The sequence below is a fragment of the Syngnathus floridae genome, chromosome 10, assembly GCF_059516105.1.
Source record: "Syngnathus floridae isolate MCC-2025c chromosome 10, RoL_Sflo_1.0, whole genome shotgun sequence".
In the NCBI taxonomy this organism is placed as follows: domain Eukaryota; kingdom Metazoa; phylum Chordata; class Actinopteri; order Syngnathiformes; family Syngnathidae; genus Syngnathus; species Syngnathus floridae.
The window spans coordinates 9,780,370-9,793,590 of record NC_142422.1 but is presented as its reverse complement, the minus strand read 5'-3'; the positions used below and the strand labels follow the sequence as shown (position 1 = coordinate 9,793,590).

General features: G+C 38.5%; 1 protein-coding gene across 2 annotated transcripts in view; it reads left to right on the top strand.

Moving 5' to 3' along the window:
• The window catches only part of LOC148392304 (nuclear factor of activated T-cells, cytoplasmic 1-like), a 63,659-nt gene extending 51,753 nt beyond the window's left edge, over nt 1–11,906 (top strand). For both annotated transcript variants that reach the window (XM_088387891.1, XM_088387892.1), the window contains one exon: nt 10,855–11,906. In XM_088387891.1, coding sequence (XP_088244017.1) covers nt 10,855–10,910 — 56 coding nt within the window. In that variant the 3' untranslated portion in view covers nt 10,911–11,906. The remainder of the gene's footprint in view (nt 1–10,854) is intronic.
• The last annotated feature ends 1,315 nt before the right edge of the window (nt 11,907–13,221 follow it).

Sequence of the window (13,221 nt, the reverse complement as noted above, 5' to 3'; positions counted from 1 at the left end):
GTGGTTACATATGAAAGGGTCACATTGCAAGTATTACATATTTTTAAAACTATCTGGAACATAATTAGCCCCGATCAGATGCTTAAAGATTAATGTGTAAAATCAATCCGTTTGTTGCCCAGTTGTGTTGGCTTGCTTTTGCCTGCGTGTGCACCACAGCCCTGGCAGAAGAACCAGAGGATCTGGTCCAGTTTCAATGGCTCGGTCATATTATCCACAGTCACTAACAAAGAATGTGTCTGCTAAAAACTCCACCTAAATTATCCAAATAAATTGATTTTCCCATTAGTCTGGGAAATGACACTCATAAATTGTAGATGTGATTCTTAGGTTCTGATTTTCAATTACTAGAGTTTATTCTGTAAAAACATCATCACTTTGTCGGATTTGCTACTGGAGGAAGGTGTAACTTATTTTCTATAATTCACCCAAGCTGTTTAGAAAAGAAACAACACACTGGATACAGAATGAAATATTGCTTGAAAAGTACAATTGGACTGTACTCAAGAACGCTGTTGATTCAAGCTGCACAAAATATTTGAAGCTCTGTTTCTTAAGTTAAATCATGCATGACGTATCTCATACACTTTCTCCTGACACAGCTGTTTAGAGGGTCGGTTTACGTGGCTCACATTCTGAGGTTAAGGGAACACAAGTTGAAAAGCCACAGAGACACACAGATCGTAACGGGTCAGGACTCAGACAGGGTCTGCGGCTTGGCTGGGATATGTATCCGTGTACACAGTATCTGTGATCATGCAGCTACCACCTCGGAATATGACAAATGTCAGTGTGGTTGATTGCAATGACAGGATGATAGCGGAGGGAGTCTACTTTTCCCAGAAAACTTTATAATCCTTATCTGTGCCTAAGTTAGGATTTCACACGCATAGACTGAATTTTTTTTTTATGGTAGGTTCACTGCTATGCTTCTTTGAGTAACGACTGACTGACAGAAACTAAGCTGTTTTATTTGTTATTAAAAGCACATTCTGCCACTACTGTTTAACCACTGTTCCTCTTTGGAGAGCTTGCTCAAAATGCCACAAATGCTGTAGAGTAACATGAACCATACATTAGCCTTTAATGGAGGATATCTCCAGTTGGCAATAGAAATATGGAATGGAAAAATCATGGCATATCTCAGCACATTTGGGTGGATTCACAGATCCACAAGAAAGTCAGTTATCTTATAGCAACACAAGGAGCACAAAGTTTAGAAGTGAAAACTGACCACTTTTAAATCTATTTATTTCATGTATAATTTCTGAAATTATCACATACAGTTTGCCGCAGGAAAAACAAACGGAAAAGGATTGCTGGATGTTTTGAATTGTTTTTTAATATGGAAATACGTGACAGCATCAGTAAATAGAAACAGGTTTCCCTTTCAAACCACTTGATAACGGTTCCTCTCTGTCTGAAATGTGTTCGTTCAGTGAAAAAGTGTCCTGCTATGCGGATGTCAGGAGAAAGTTTTGATCCAACTGTGGGAGATCGGGAATGCTCTTGGGTTCGCACCACTTGGCTTAGTTAGTCACTAACACTCTGAAAGAAGCAGGCGGAAATTTGGCAGAGGTAGTCAGAAAGCCAGCAAAAAAAAAAAAAAGACACATGGGGAGGTAGTCTTAATGACTTCAAATATAAAAAGTCATATGATTGATTTGTCTGAAATACTTTGCAGTAGTGTGAAACAAATTTACGAGCGCAGCTTCACTGTAACAGTCCATTAAGGACTCCACGACATTCATGTTGACAGGTAAACAGAAAGTGCAACCGTGAAAATATTTACTTGCCAAAAAATGAGTTATGTACTGATGGGCCTAAATTAGAGATGGGAATCTGGAAAATTTGGGGTCAGACAAATTTCATCACATCCTCACATCCAGGAATAATCAAAAGCATGAAAAGAAGCAGGTCAGCCATATGAAGACCTTAGACATACTGTAGACACAGACAAGTAGACGGAGAGGAAAAAGGGAAAAATTGAAGTGGAAGAAAGTTGTTTGAGATCTTGGTGATATTTCCCTGGCAACTTCTTCCACTGCCTGACACGTAGACATGCAAGCTCACACAAACTCAAAGTGCCCCCTTTGTACCTGGAGAAATCTAAGCGCGATAAACAATTGCAAAGTTAAAGATCACAACTAATTTCTTTGCAGCTTAGGGAGCTACAAAGCAGTGGGTGAAAATATTTATTTTTGAAGAGGGAATGATCATAACCACTGAAATGCAATTGTTGGCATGTGACCCACTGCAGCTATTAATCTCAAAAGGTCCCTGGACTCTCCTGATTGCATTTGACCAAGCTCAGCTGCTTTCACAGCAACCTTCCAACAAATAGGGAAATCATTACATGCTCGCTAACCTTTTTTACTTTGAAGAAAAGATTCACTTCTCAAATGCACAAACTATTTAACACAAGGACAGGAATGAGTTTCCGTCCATCCATCCATCCATCCATCCATCCATCCATCCATCCATCCATCCATCCATCCATCCATCCATCCATCCATCCATCCATCCATCCATCCATCCATCCATCCATCCATCCATCCATCCATCCATCCATCCATCCATCCATCCATCCATGGTAGATTAGAAACCACACAATTGTGTTCTTTAACATTATAAATAATTATGCATTATGATTAACTGGCATTGCATCATATCATCCGTGTAGGGTGATTTATGTTAGCATTGCAAACCCAGGGAAAGCAGGAGAAATGCACTTGCCACAGAGGGGCTTTATATTTTTAGGAAATGCTAACCAAATTCCACATTTTTGTTAAAAGTAGACCCTCAAATAAATTACAGGAGGGAGTCAATCCAAGCTTCCTGTCTATGATTGATAACAAAATGTATAAAATCTATATTATCTTTCTTGAAGACGCTACCCTGTTGGTTTAAAACAAAATAATGTACAGTACCTTTCATCCAGATACAAAACTTTAACAATGGACTCTTGTGAGAATAAGCGGTTCGGATGATGAATGATTGAATGAATAAACTCCAGATGGATTAGATTTTGTCAAGATTCAAAGTAGAGCAATGGCTTGTGGATGGGGTTTTGACTAGAATATACAAAAAAAAGTTCAGTCTTGAAAAAGGTTAGAATGTGCCCAAGGAATCTCCCCTGTGTGTGTCTTCTGCAATTTAGGCTTTAAGCTTGGAAGGCAGCTTTCGAGTTCAATGCTCAGAGCATTAATCAAACAACAGTTCAGCATATCTAGCCGCATCCCAAGAGCAGTTTAAAAATTGAAGCCATGTTTGGGCGCCCAACAGGGGCTTTGTAAGATTTAGTTACCGTCAGAGTAATAATGAGGGCCTTTTTCATGACTTTTCACTACTTGGGTGTGGAGGAGAATATTCTAGTTTGCCCAAATCATACAGAATCCTCGTGAAAGGTGGTGACACAAATCAGAGCAGTCTTGACCAAAAAACAACCAAGGCAAGTACGAGAAAAAAAATTACACTTGTCACAGAGGGGCTTTATATTTTTAAGAAATGCTCACCAAATTCCACACTTTTGTTAAACACAGACCCTCAAATAAGTTACAGGAGGGAGTCAGTCCAAGCCTCCTGTCTATGATTGATAGTAAACAATAAAGCATGCACTGAGGTTAACCCTGTTGGACAAGGAGAACAGTGTTTCTCTGTGTATAAGTAAAAGAAAACAACTTTAGAATCCCACCTTACAACTAACATGCGACAGGTGATTTAAAGAAGCTCAAGCAAATGTACAAATGCAGCTACAAATCATCATCTTTTCCCTCGCACAGCCCAGTTCTCACTCAGACTAGGGAAACTGGCTGAAGATTGTTTCAGTATGCTCATATTCCGCGTCAGCCTCCACGAGAGCATACGTTTCTAATTCTGAATCTGCCATACTGAGTTTATAAGACGCTTAAGTGATTTCATCATAAACCTTTTCATAATGAGGCCTCAAAAACTTTTAATCTGTCTCTTTTCATTCCTCAAACCTAAAGTCATGTCTTTCCCTCTGTACAGTGAATATAACAAATTTCAAATGCCAGTTTTTTGTGATATAAAACAAAATGAGACCAGAATAAACAATTTCAAAACTTTTTTCCACCATTAATGTAACCAATAACTTCCACAAGTCTAAATAAAAAAGTAATGTTTTGCAGGGGTGGTAAAAATAAACAACTGAGATAATGTTATTGATGATGTGTGAACACCCTCTAATGAGGATGTGGTTTTGTTTAGAATTAAAAGTGCAGTTCGCAATGTTCAAGAAGCTAGCAAGATTTAAATGTAGTCTGATAAATGACCCCCCCCCCCCCCCCCCCACCGCACCCTTGCTTCCTTAACAAAGCTACGCCTGCCATTAACATGCACGCAACATTTCCAAAGTGCACTGTGTACTAGCCAACATCATCCAAGGCTGTTATGTAAGTTAGTAGCATGGCTTATCCATGCTGCAAAGTTGCCCAAAAATAAAATGTTACCCATTCATGTTTTTACAACGTAAAATCAATCAAAAATAGAAGATTCACATTCTGTGTTAACCCGAGTTCAGTAAATCCTCTCAAGAAAACTATCAGCGTGACGGAGATATGGTTGTGAGAACGCGTGTGCGTGACATGCACGGAAATATGACTGACACACTATTTGGTCACGGCTTCTGTCTCAAAAGCCTCAGGTTGACCAGCTTCGATCCGCCATGACAGGTTTAGGAATAACAATTACATATTTAGTTGGATGCAGATGATGAGACTAGAATGAGAATATTTTTCAAAAGATCATTTTAATGATGTTCGGCTGTCACATCATACAGTTTTAACATATAGTATAACAAAAGCTGTTTTTATTTAACTATATGATTTATTTATTAAATTACTGCAAACTTGTAATCTATTAAATGTATTTTAAATGCCACAACTGCCATTATTTAAAGTTTCTCTAACACTTAATAAAGTGAAAATGTTCTCGTAGGCTTTTGCTGACATTTGACTCGTTTCTAACTAGCATCGATGACTGTTCGAAGTCCGAAGGGACTTGTTTATTTTTACTTCCCCTCTAAAACATTTCCCTTTTTCTCAATTGAGATGTACAGGTTATAGGTTACATTTATGGCAAAAAAAAAAAAAAAAAAACTACTACAATAATTTGTCATGGTCTATTTTGTTTGTATTGCTAAACAAACCTCTCATTTAAACAGGGGTGTGTAGACTTTTGAAATCCACTGCATTTACATTCCTTGGGGTTGTTTTCATTTAAACTCATGTAGACATGAAGTTGGATGATGAATTTTAAGATATTGTCCTAAGAAAATTCCAAATTGTAGCAAATTAATACATCAATGATGAATCTCACTTTACTATCCACCATTATCTTTTGTAAAAGATGCCAGCTATCTTAGCGTGTTAAGTAAACTTCACTCCACGACTAGAATTTATTATAGTATTTATACAGTTTTTAGTATTGCAGTTAAATAAACATTATTCAACCATGTACTCTTGCTCTAACTATGCTAAATATGATGAGCATGCTAAGCAGCATCCACCATGTAAACACCTCATCCTTATCCTCCCTTGGGCCCACTCTCTCACGGGCACACCCGCAGCCTCCTGGGTCTTGGAGGAAATGAGAAGATGAGGGGGAGGAGGAGAGGGAAGTGATGCTCTGAGACACAGAGGAAGGTGTGACAGGGAGGATCACATCAGCATATCAGTTGAGTGCATGATCAAAGACAAAGGTTACGCACCACTCCAGCCAAAACAAACACACCAGGGAGGAAATTTCAATAGCTCTTTGGATAATCTAATTTGGGATGTTGCTAAACTTGGATTGCATGTTTTTTTTTTGTTTGTTATTTCTGCAATTTTCAAGTGAAGCTCTACACACATTTTCCAAGTTCATATTTTATTAGGCTTGGCTCCACCCTGATCTTGTCACAAATCAATCACAGTGCACATTTAGACAAACACCCATTCATACTCACAATCACAGCTATGGACACTTTGCATTTCTCTGTGTTCAGAAGCTCTGAAAGGGAACTCCCTTTCTCTGTACATCATCACGTCACTAGGCCCAAAAGGATTAGAGTGATAGATTAGAGGATGTCTACCTGCAAAACCTTAGTTGATTCATGAGGCTTTTTATCATGATGAAGTACATTAAAGAAAGACTTTGTCTCTTTCAAATTAGGTTTTTATGGGTGTGTGTGTTTACTTACGGTATCTCTCTGGTCTGTCTGAGGTCTTTTTTAATATCTTGTTTTTTTGTCTTTTTTTTTACTTTATTTTTGTCTTCTGACACATGACCCCTTTTCATTTTTCATGTCGTTATCGGCATAGGATATGTGACGTTTTGGGAGTCTCTCCGCCCAGCCATTTGAGTCGTGCGTGTGTGTGCGTGTGTGTGTGGGAGGCAGCAAATTGTCCATTAAGTGTTTCTGCTGAGGCCAAGAGAAGATTTGATATAGTGGGGAAACAAAAGTAATATGTAGCAGGAAATTCAATTGTCTCTCTCCAGCAAGTTGGACCTTTAGTTTGGCTTCCCACCAAATCAATTCCACATGAAGTTCAAATGAGGTTTAACTTGGTCTTAACAGTCCTTTCGACTCTTGTGAGTAGTGTTTATACTGTATTACCCAGATTCTATGACACAGGCACACTTCCTCACATGCAGCGCGAGCTGGATGTCACAATCGAAGGAAGCTGCCTCCTCTTTCTCCCAAGGCTGTTGTCCTAATACACGAGTGTTGAGAAAGCATAGGAAACATCACCCCTCACTATAAAGTATGAAGGTCCGTGACCCCAACAGCTGAAGCTTTATTCGTGTAGTGAAAGTGATTAAAGGTCAGGAAGGTTCCCTGCTCTCCTTTGGTGTCCTGGGACTAAATGTGAGAACAGAAGTCCCTGGCAGGAAACCTCTGTTACAGCCTTAAGGTTAGAGGTCCTGCTTTCTAAAGTCAGCTCAGAGGCTGATGGAAGGCGGCGTCACTCTCCGTCAGCTCATTGCCAGTCACAACTGATTTAGCTTAAGATCAGGTTTCACCTGCTGAAAACTCCGAGTGGTTATGGGGCCTCTAGACCACAGGGTAGCCACTGATTTCTAAAGAAGCCCTGATGATATTGAACCCAAGTGCACAATACGCCTCACTGACAGTCTTGACAAACACGCTGTAACAAGCCAGCTTTAAGATGAATCCATCATGCTCAAAGTTGGATTAGTTATAGTGTAATATATTAATGGGTGATAGTTTGAATCTAAAATGTACTTGCCTGATTCCAGTTTTGGCTCACTGCCTTGGGTCCATCTGCTGCTAGCTTAGAACAAAAATATAAAAGTCATGTTGTCATCATTCTGACAGAATCAGTGCCCAAGAAATATTTCTACTTTATTTGATTGTAGGCCGAATCACAGAACAGCAGCCCAGCTCATACTTAATCTTCACAATGGAGAGGTTCTGTGTTCTTGGCTGATCTAGGTTGGATGGAGGGATGGATGAATGGAAGTGGCAACTTAAACAATGAGCATACGGCATTTATTAAAATTACAGCTACTAATACATCTGCGTTCAATGAAAATGATGGCACCTTGCATCAATACGTCAGATAAACTACGATGCGGTTCAATGATAACTTAAAAGAAATAAAGCCTTTAGCCAGTGAGCGCTTTGAGTTTCTCTTAAACACAAGGCCAAAAAAAATAACCTGCTCACCTTTTCTTGTTGTGTTTCTCTGGGCAGAGACACAAACTGAAGTGGCCATATGACGAGCATGAACATTTGTCAAGTGGTGGTGTCTGATAGATGTTTTAACTTATTGACCCTCCGAGATTTTATTATCTTATTATCTTTATTATCTATAACCTGAACAAACAAGGTCCCGCCTACGCAGCCTCGTGTTGTTGTTTTTTTTCTTTTTGAGAGGGCTATTTTTATTCAGCATGCCTCAATCTAAAATTTGCTAATATTACTGAGCTGAAGTTACAAAGCGTTTTACATTTATTTAAATGTGTCAGGTTCATTTAGGCATTCAAGACAATCATTCCATAGACATTACATGTCTGTAAAGTTTTTAGTTTTGTGTTTCATATTATTAAATAGATCTCTTCTTGCCCAAGGTAGTCAATATAGGTCATGGCAGGTCGGCTTTATGGTCCACTGACTGCAAAGGCTCTGCTACTAATGAACAATGTCACTAATGTTTGAGCCAGTCTAATGTGACATGTTTTTCTTATTTCACCAGGGGAATAATGCCATTCATTTTCCACTGTTTTTGTTTATTCATGAGAGTGTAGCCTCTCAGTTACAGCTTTCCATGATTAGACTGAGCTACTGAACCAAGTCAGAAAAAACAACGAAACCAAATGTTTGTCCAGCTGTCCACTGAGATGACACAATCAATTAGTTAGAAGCAAATGTGTTAAATAGTACAAATTTTAAAGCAGTTCACCTGTCCATGCTCTTTAAGAAATGGAATAATATTTTGCTGCCAGACTTCACATTGAACAAAATGTTCCGAAGCACGTCTGACTACGTTTCTTAATGCTGCATATTTGAGGTTATCTAGTCATTTTAGAGAAGTTGAGTTTGATTCCAAAAACGAAATGCTCTCATATGTCTACCATGACACATACCGGAATGTGTCTTCTTGTTTTGTTTTCCCGATGCCAAGAAAATGTTGGTTAGGGGATGTTAAAATTTGTGAGAGCCTTTGCAAGAACTTGTCATATTTTTATGACAACCTTTCACATAGTGTCTTTGGTGTCGTCGTTTGGGGTGACATCTGACCACATCCTGCTTCTGTAGTCCTCACTCTGACACTGTGTATGCAAAACAAAAACAAATGCGAAACTTTTACATTTTGTGTCACTTAAGCACCAGGTTTCTCAGAATGGAACATGATCAACTATGCCAATGGAAAGTATGAGTTGATAATAGCAGTAAAAGGAAGATATACATCACTGCAGTTTCAGTATTATTAGAATGAAGAACGGATGTGATTTTCTTAAATTCAACAGCAATATAAAAGATATTTGTGGCTTTCTTTATTGTTCAGCTTTTAGGTTTTCCCCTGCACTCTTGAGAACTACCTGATGCTGTTACTCACCTTGGCTCCAGAGATGAGGCATAATATAAAAGTTTCATTGGTTTTATTGTTAAACGTGTGCGCACTTCCTTCATACCCTGCAGTGGCAGAGCTAAAAATAACCTTGAGCGTGTAAATGCCTGTTGAGCCAAATAGAGTTCAAAACAGCCTGCAGTGTTGGCACAGGTTATGTTTTTCCAATGGGAGTTCCTCCTGTTTCGGGAGGTGAGTCCCATACATATGTGTGTGTCTGTGTGTGCGTGTGTGTGCGTGGGTGTGTGTGTGTGTGTGTGCGTGTGTGTGTGCGCTTTCGCGTGTTTGTGTGGCCTGTTTCAAGTGGTGCAATCTTTCAATTGTCATTTGATTTGTGATAAAAACGTAATATTAGAAACACTTGTCAGTGTGGCAAACTACAACTTAACATATATTCAACCCAGTTATAATCTGTCGATACTCTATTTTTAATTTCACCCCATTTATTGATCTGACAAAAGTGCCTCTTGAATTGTCCAGTAAGTGGATCACCTCAATTTACTTATTCAGATGACGCCCTTGACTAAATCAGTGTGTCACCAAACAGTATCTTGTAACAACACACTGCCCTAAGGTGGGTGGACTTCCTGTCTTGACTCCTCACTGTTCGACCCCGTCTCTCTCAGTCTGCATCAGTAAGCTTTATCGCAATCAGCTTTATAAGTAGGGAGCTTCTTGTTTGCGTTGAGCTGCAGGACTCCAGGTCCTCGCCATCTTCTTGGTCACTTCCCCATGTTTTGCCAAAGAATACAAAGCAGATAAAAGCAGCAGGCTGATCTGCGCCTGCCCGACTGTGGGAAAGGAGCAGGCACAGGAAAGACACGAGGATGACTTGTGTAAAGAGATGTGTGTATGCAGCCGATATGACTTTTCAAGGACAATAGATTGTTTGGATTCCAGGTTACTGGTATTTCCGAATGCCACTATTTGGTGTCGTTTTGCCCAAAGTGATGTCACCCATCGTGAATGTACAAGCCTGTTGAGTTGTGTTCTTTAACTTGGTCTTTTGATTGGATGTCATCTTGTTATTTGAATCATTTCAATGAAAAGGTACTTTGATTATTTTGGTTGGATAATATCTGTTCAATATGTAGGGCCATAATGCTGCTTATACAATGTGGTCATAGATTCTAATGATTAGAATCTAATTGTTTGTGTCACACAGTTTGTGTAACTTGACACGATCATCTCATTTACATGCATTTACACGTTAATGGATTACTGCAACTTTATTCTTGAATCATGACCTATTTTTGTACTTGGTGATGATTAATTCCCATTAAAATTATATTTTTCCCTATGAAATATTAGAAATCCTTAAAACTTGACATTATTATATATATTTTTTTAATATATAGTTTGCAGCTATCAAACTGTCAGCAGTCGTTTAAATTTGGAAAGGGTCCCGAGTCCAAGCGGTAATTTCATTGTTACATTAAATGACATTATTGTCTTTGATATCGCCTGATTTCCCTTCTGAGTCTGATAATCCAGTGCAAAAAAGTGTTTGGCTTTAAAAAAAAAAGGTAAGAATTTATCCCAAATTTCTTCTTTAGCTGAATTGAAGTACACCGATAGATGAAGTATAATGTCATTAGTAGAAGAATGTCATTAGTAAAAGAATCATTTATTTTATATTTTGTTATGTACAACAGTTATGCGACTTCTCAACCTCCTGCCATAACACATTAGACTGAATTGTATTCACTCAGGTGTGATTTTAGATAAATGACCTGGTACTCTTTTGTTTCCACAGTTAACGAGATCATCAGGAATGACCTTTCCAGCATTTCCGTTCACACTCATGCATAGACCATTGATCAAGGATTGTGTAGCAGCAGAAAACACACACACACACACACACACACACATACACACACACAAACAAACTCACGCACAATTATCAACTAAAAAACAATCGAAATGAGAGAAGATGAAGATGAAGAAGAGCCACCATGACCAGGATCCCCCATCCGTCCAGTGTTGCTATCAGTTCCTTCTTCCTTAAAGACTTGCTGCAGATTCACATTGACTGCCTGGAAAAGTTTGAATATCTATTATGATTATGTAAGTGCAGTATATATGTAATATTTGTACAAATGGAAAGTGACATCAAGGGCAACACTTGCCTTAATTGACAATGACAATCTTCATTTGGAGTGTGATATTGATGTTATATTCATGCATGGACAAATTAATGCGACAAAAGTAACTGTCATGCGTCATGACTTGTTTGTGTTGTCAGACCACGGAAATACATTGAATTGGTGCCTTACTTGTAGTGAAGATGACAGACAGCAGCAGACACAGAAATGCAAAAATGGACGAATATAACCCAAAGTGCAGCGTTTTTTTTCTATGACACTTTTGTATCATTTTGATGATTTGTTTATGGGGAAAACTGACAGTTTGGAAATGACGTAGGGGGTATGTGAACAAATAGACTTTTTTCTTGTTCTTTATTCTCATTGTTCATTTATACTGAATGTTATGCATTATATTCTTTTGTATAATCACAAATTTGACAATATGCCTTACATTTTGTTAGACTTTCAAATTGTCTTTCCCATTCCAGTATAATGTTCTTTTTTGTAATTTTTATTTCTGCTATTTATACTACGCTTCATTACAGTTGTCACCCTAGTGCCTGTTTTGTCATGCTCACGCCATGACAGAGTAATGCACAGACAATCATTCAACATCACACAACCCAGGACCAAGGCTTCTTCGTGGCATGAACATATTTAGGATAGGATAGGATAGGGTAGGGTAGGGTAGGGTAGGGTAGGGTAGGGTAGGGTAGGATAGGGTAGGGTAGGGTAGGATAGGGTAGGGTAGGGTAGGGTAGGGTAGGGTAGGGTAGGGTAGGGTAGGGTAGGGTAGGGTAGGGTAGGGTAGGGTAGGGTAGGGTAGGGTAGGGTAGGGTAGGGTAGGGCAGGGCAGGGCAGGATAGGGCAGGATAGGATAGAAGACTTTAGTGTCATTGTATGGTGCAGATACAATTTCACATTTTGAGTTAAACAACGGTATGCTTACCTGCTGAATTTAAACTAAAATAAAGTACTCCTAAGCAATTAACGCTTTACCTTCTTGCACTGTAGATTTAATGAGCAGAAGGATAATTTAAATATGCTACCGCCTCAGTTTTATTCATTTTGGTCATTTACATGAAGACCTGGCAGGACTCTTACTTCTAACTGGCAATAATTGATTTGAGTAAACCAAAGGATTTTATCTTTGGTGATATTATTGTCCAGGTTTCTTTTTTCAGACTTCCAGTGATTCCGCCCAATACAAAAATATCATGCACTTTACCATAGAAATAGAGGCAGGTGATAGTGCTCCCTGACCAAATGTTGTGCTCTTTCTTCCTCTCATATTAACCTTTCTTTTTTATGTTAGCTGTCTTATGGCGCATGCACATTGGCCTAATATGTCTTATTTAGCTGATAATGGATTTTAATGTAGCTCTTGCATACATTTGGGGAACTATAGTATAAAAGCATGACTAAACTATATGAGCAAGGTTTCTATTATGTGCCTTAATATCCTTCTGGGATTCAAGATCATAGACTATTGCTTTTTGTGTAGGCATAAGGTGAGCCATACGTCTCATTAATATGATATATTTATGAAAAATGAAATGTGTTTTAAGTGCATTTAAGTGTGAATTCATAAATGCTGTAGTAACCATGCATAACTTAAGACCCCAATTATTTTTTGAGCTGTCAATAAAGTAACATGTTCTGTGTTGGTGTTTACTCTAAAGGTGGAATAATTCAATGTTTTATTTCCCGTTTTTTATTATTGTGGTTATATTAAAATATTCTTGGTTGTTTCATGTTTTGTTTAAATAAAATATTGGAACCATTTAGTATCGAATGACTTTTTAAACCTTTGTGGTGGGGACATAATTGTATTTGGTGATGCTATATGCTTCTGCCACATTCACATTTTGTAATGTATGAACCGCTGCCTCCACAAGAGAAAATTGTTTCTACGAGCGTTCCAGCTCTGCTCACCCATAGTAGTTGAGTCGCCTAGCTGTGTGTTGGTTATCGTGACTACAAAATCCATACTTGCCATTGGTATGTAAGAAGTGGCTGACTTGCATGAGACAGGA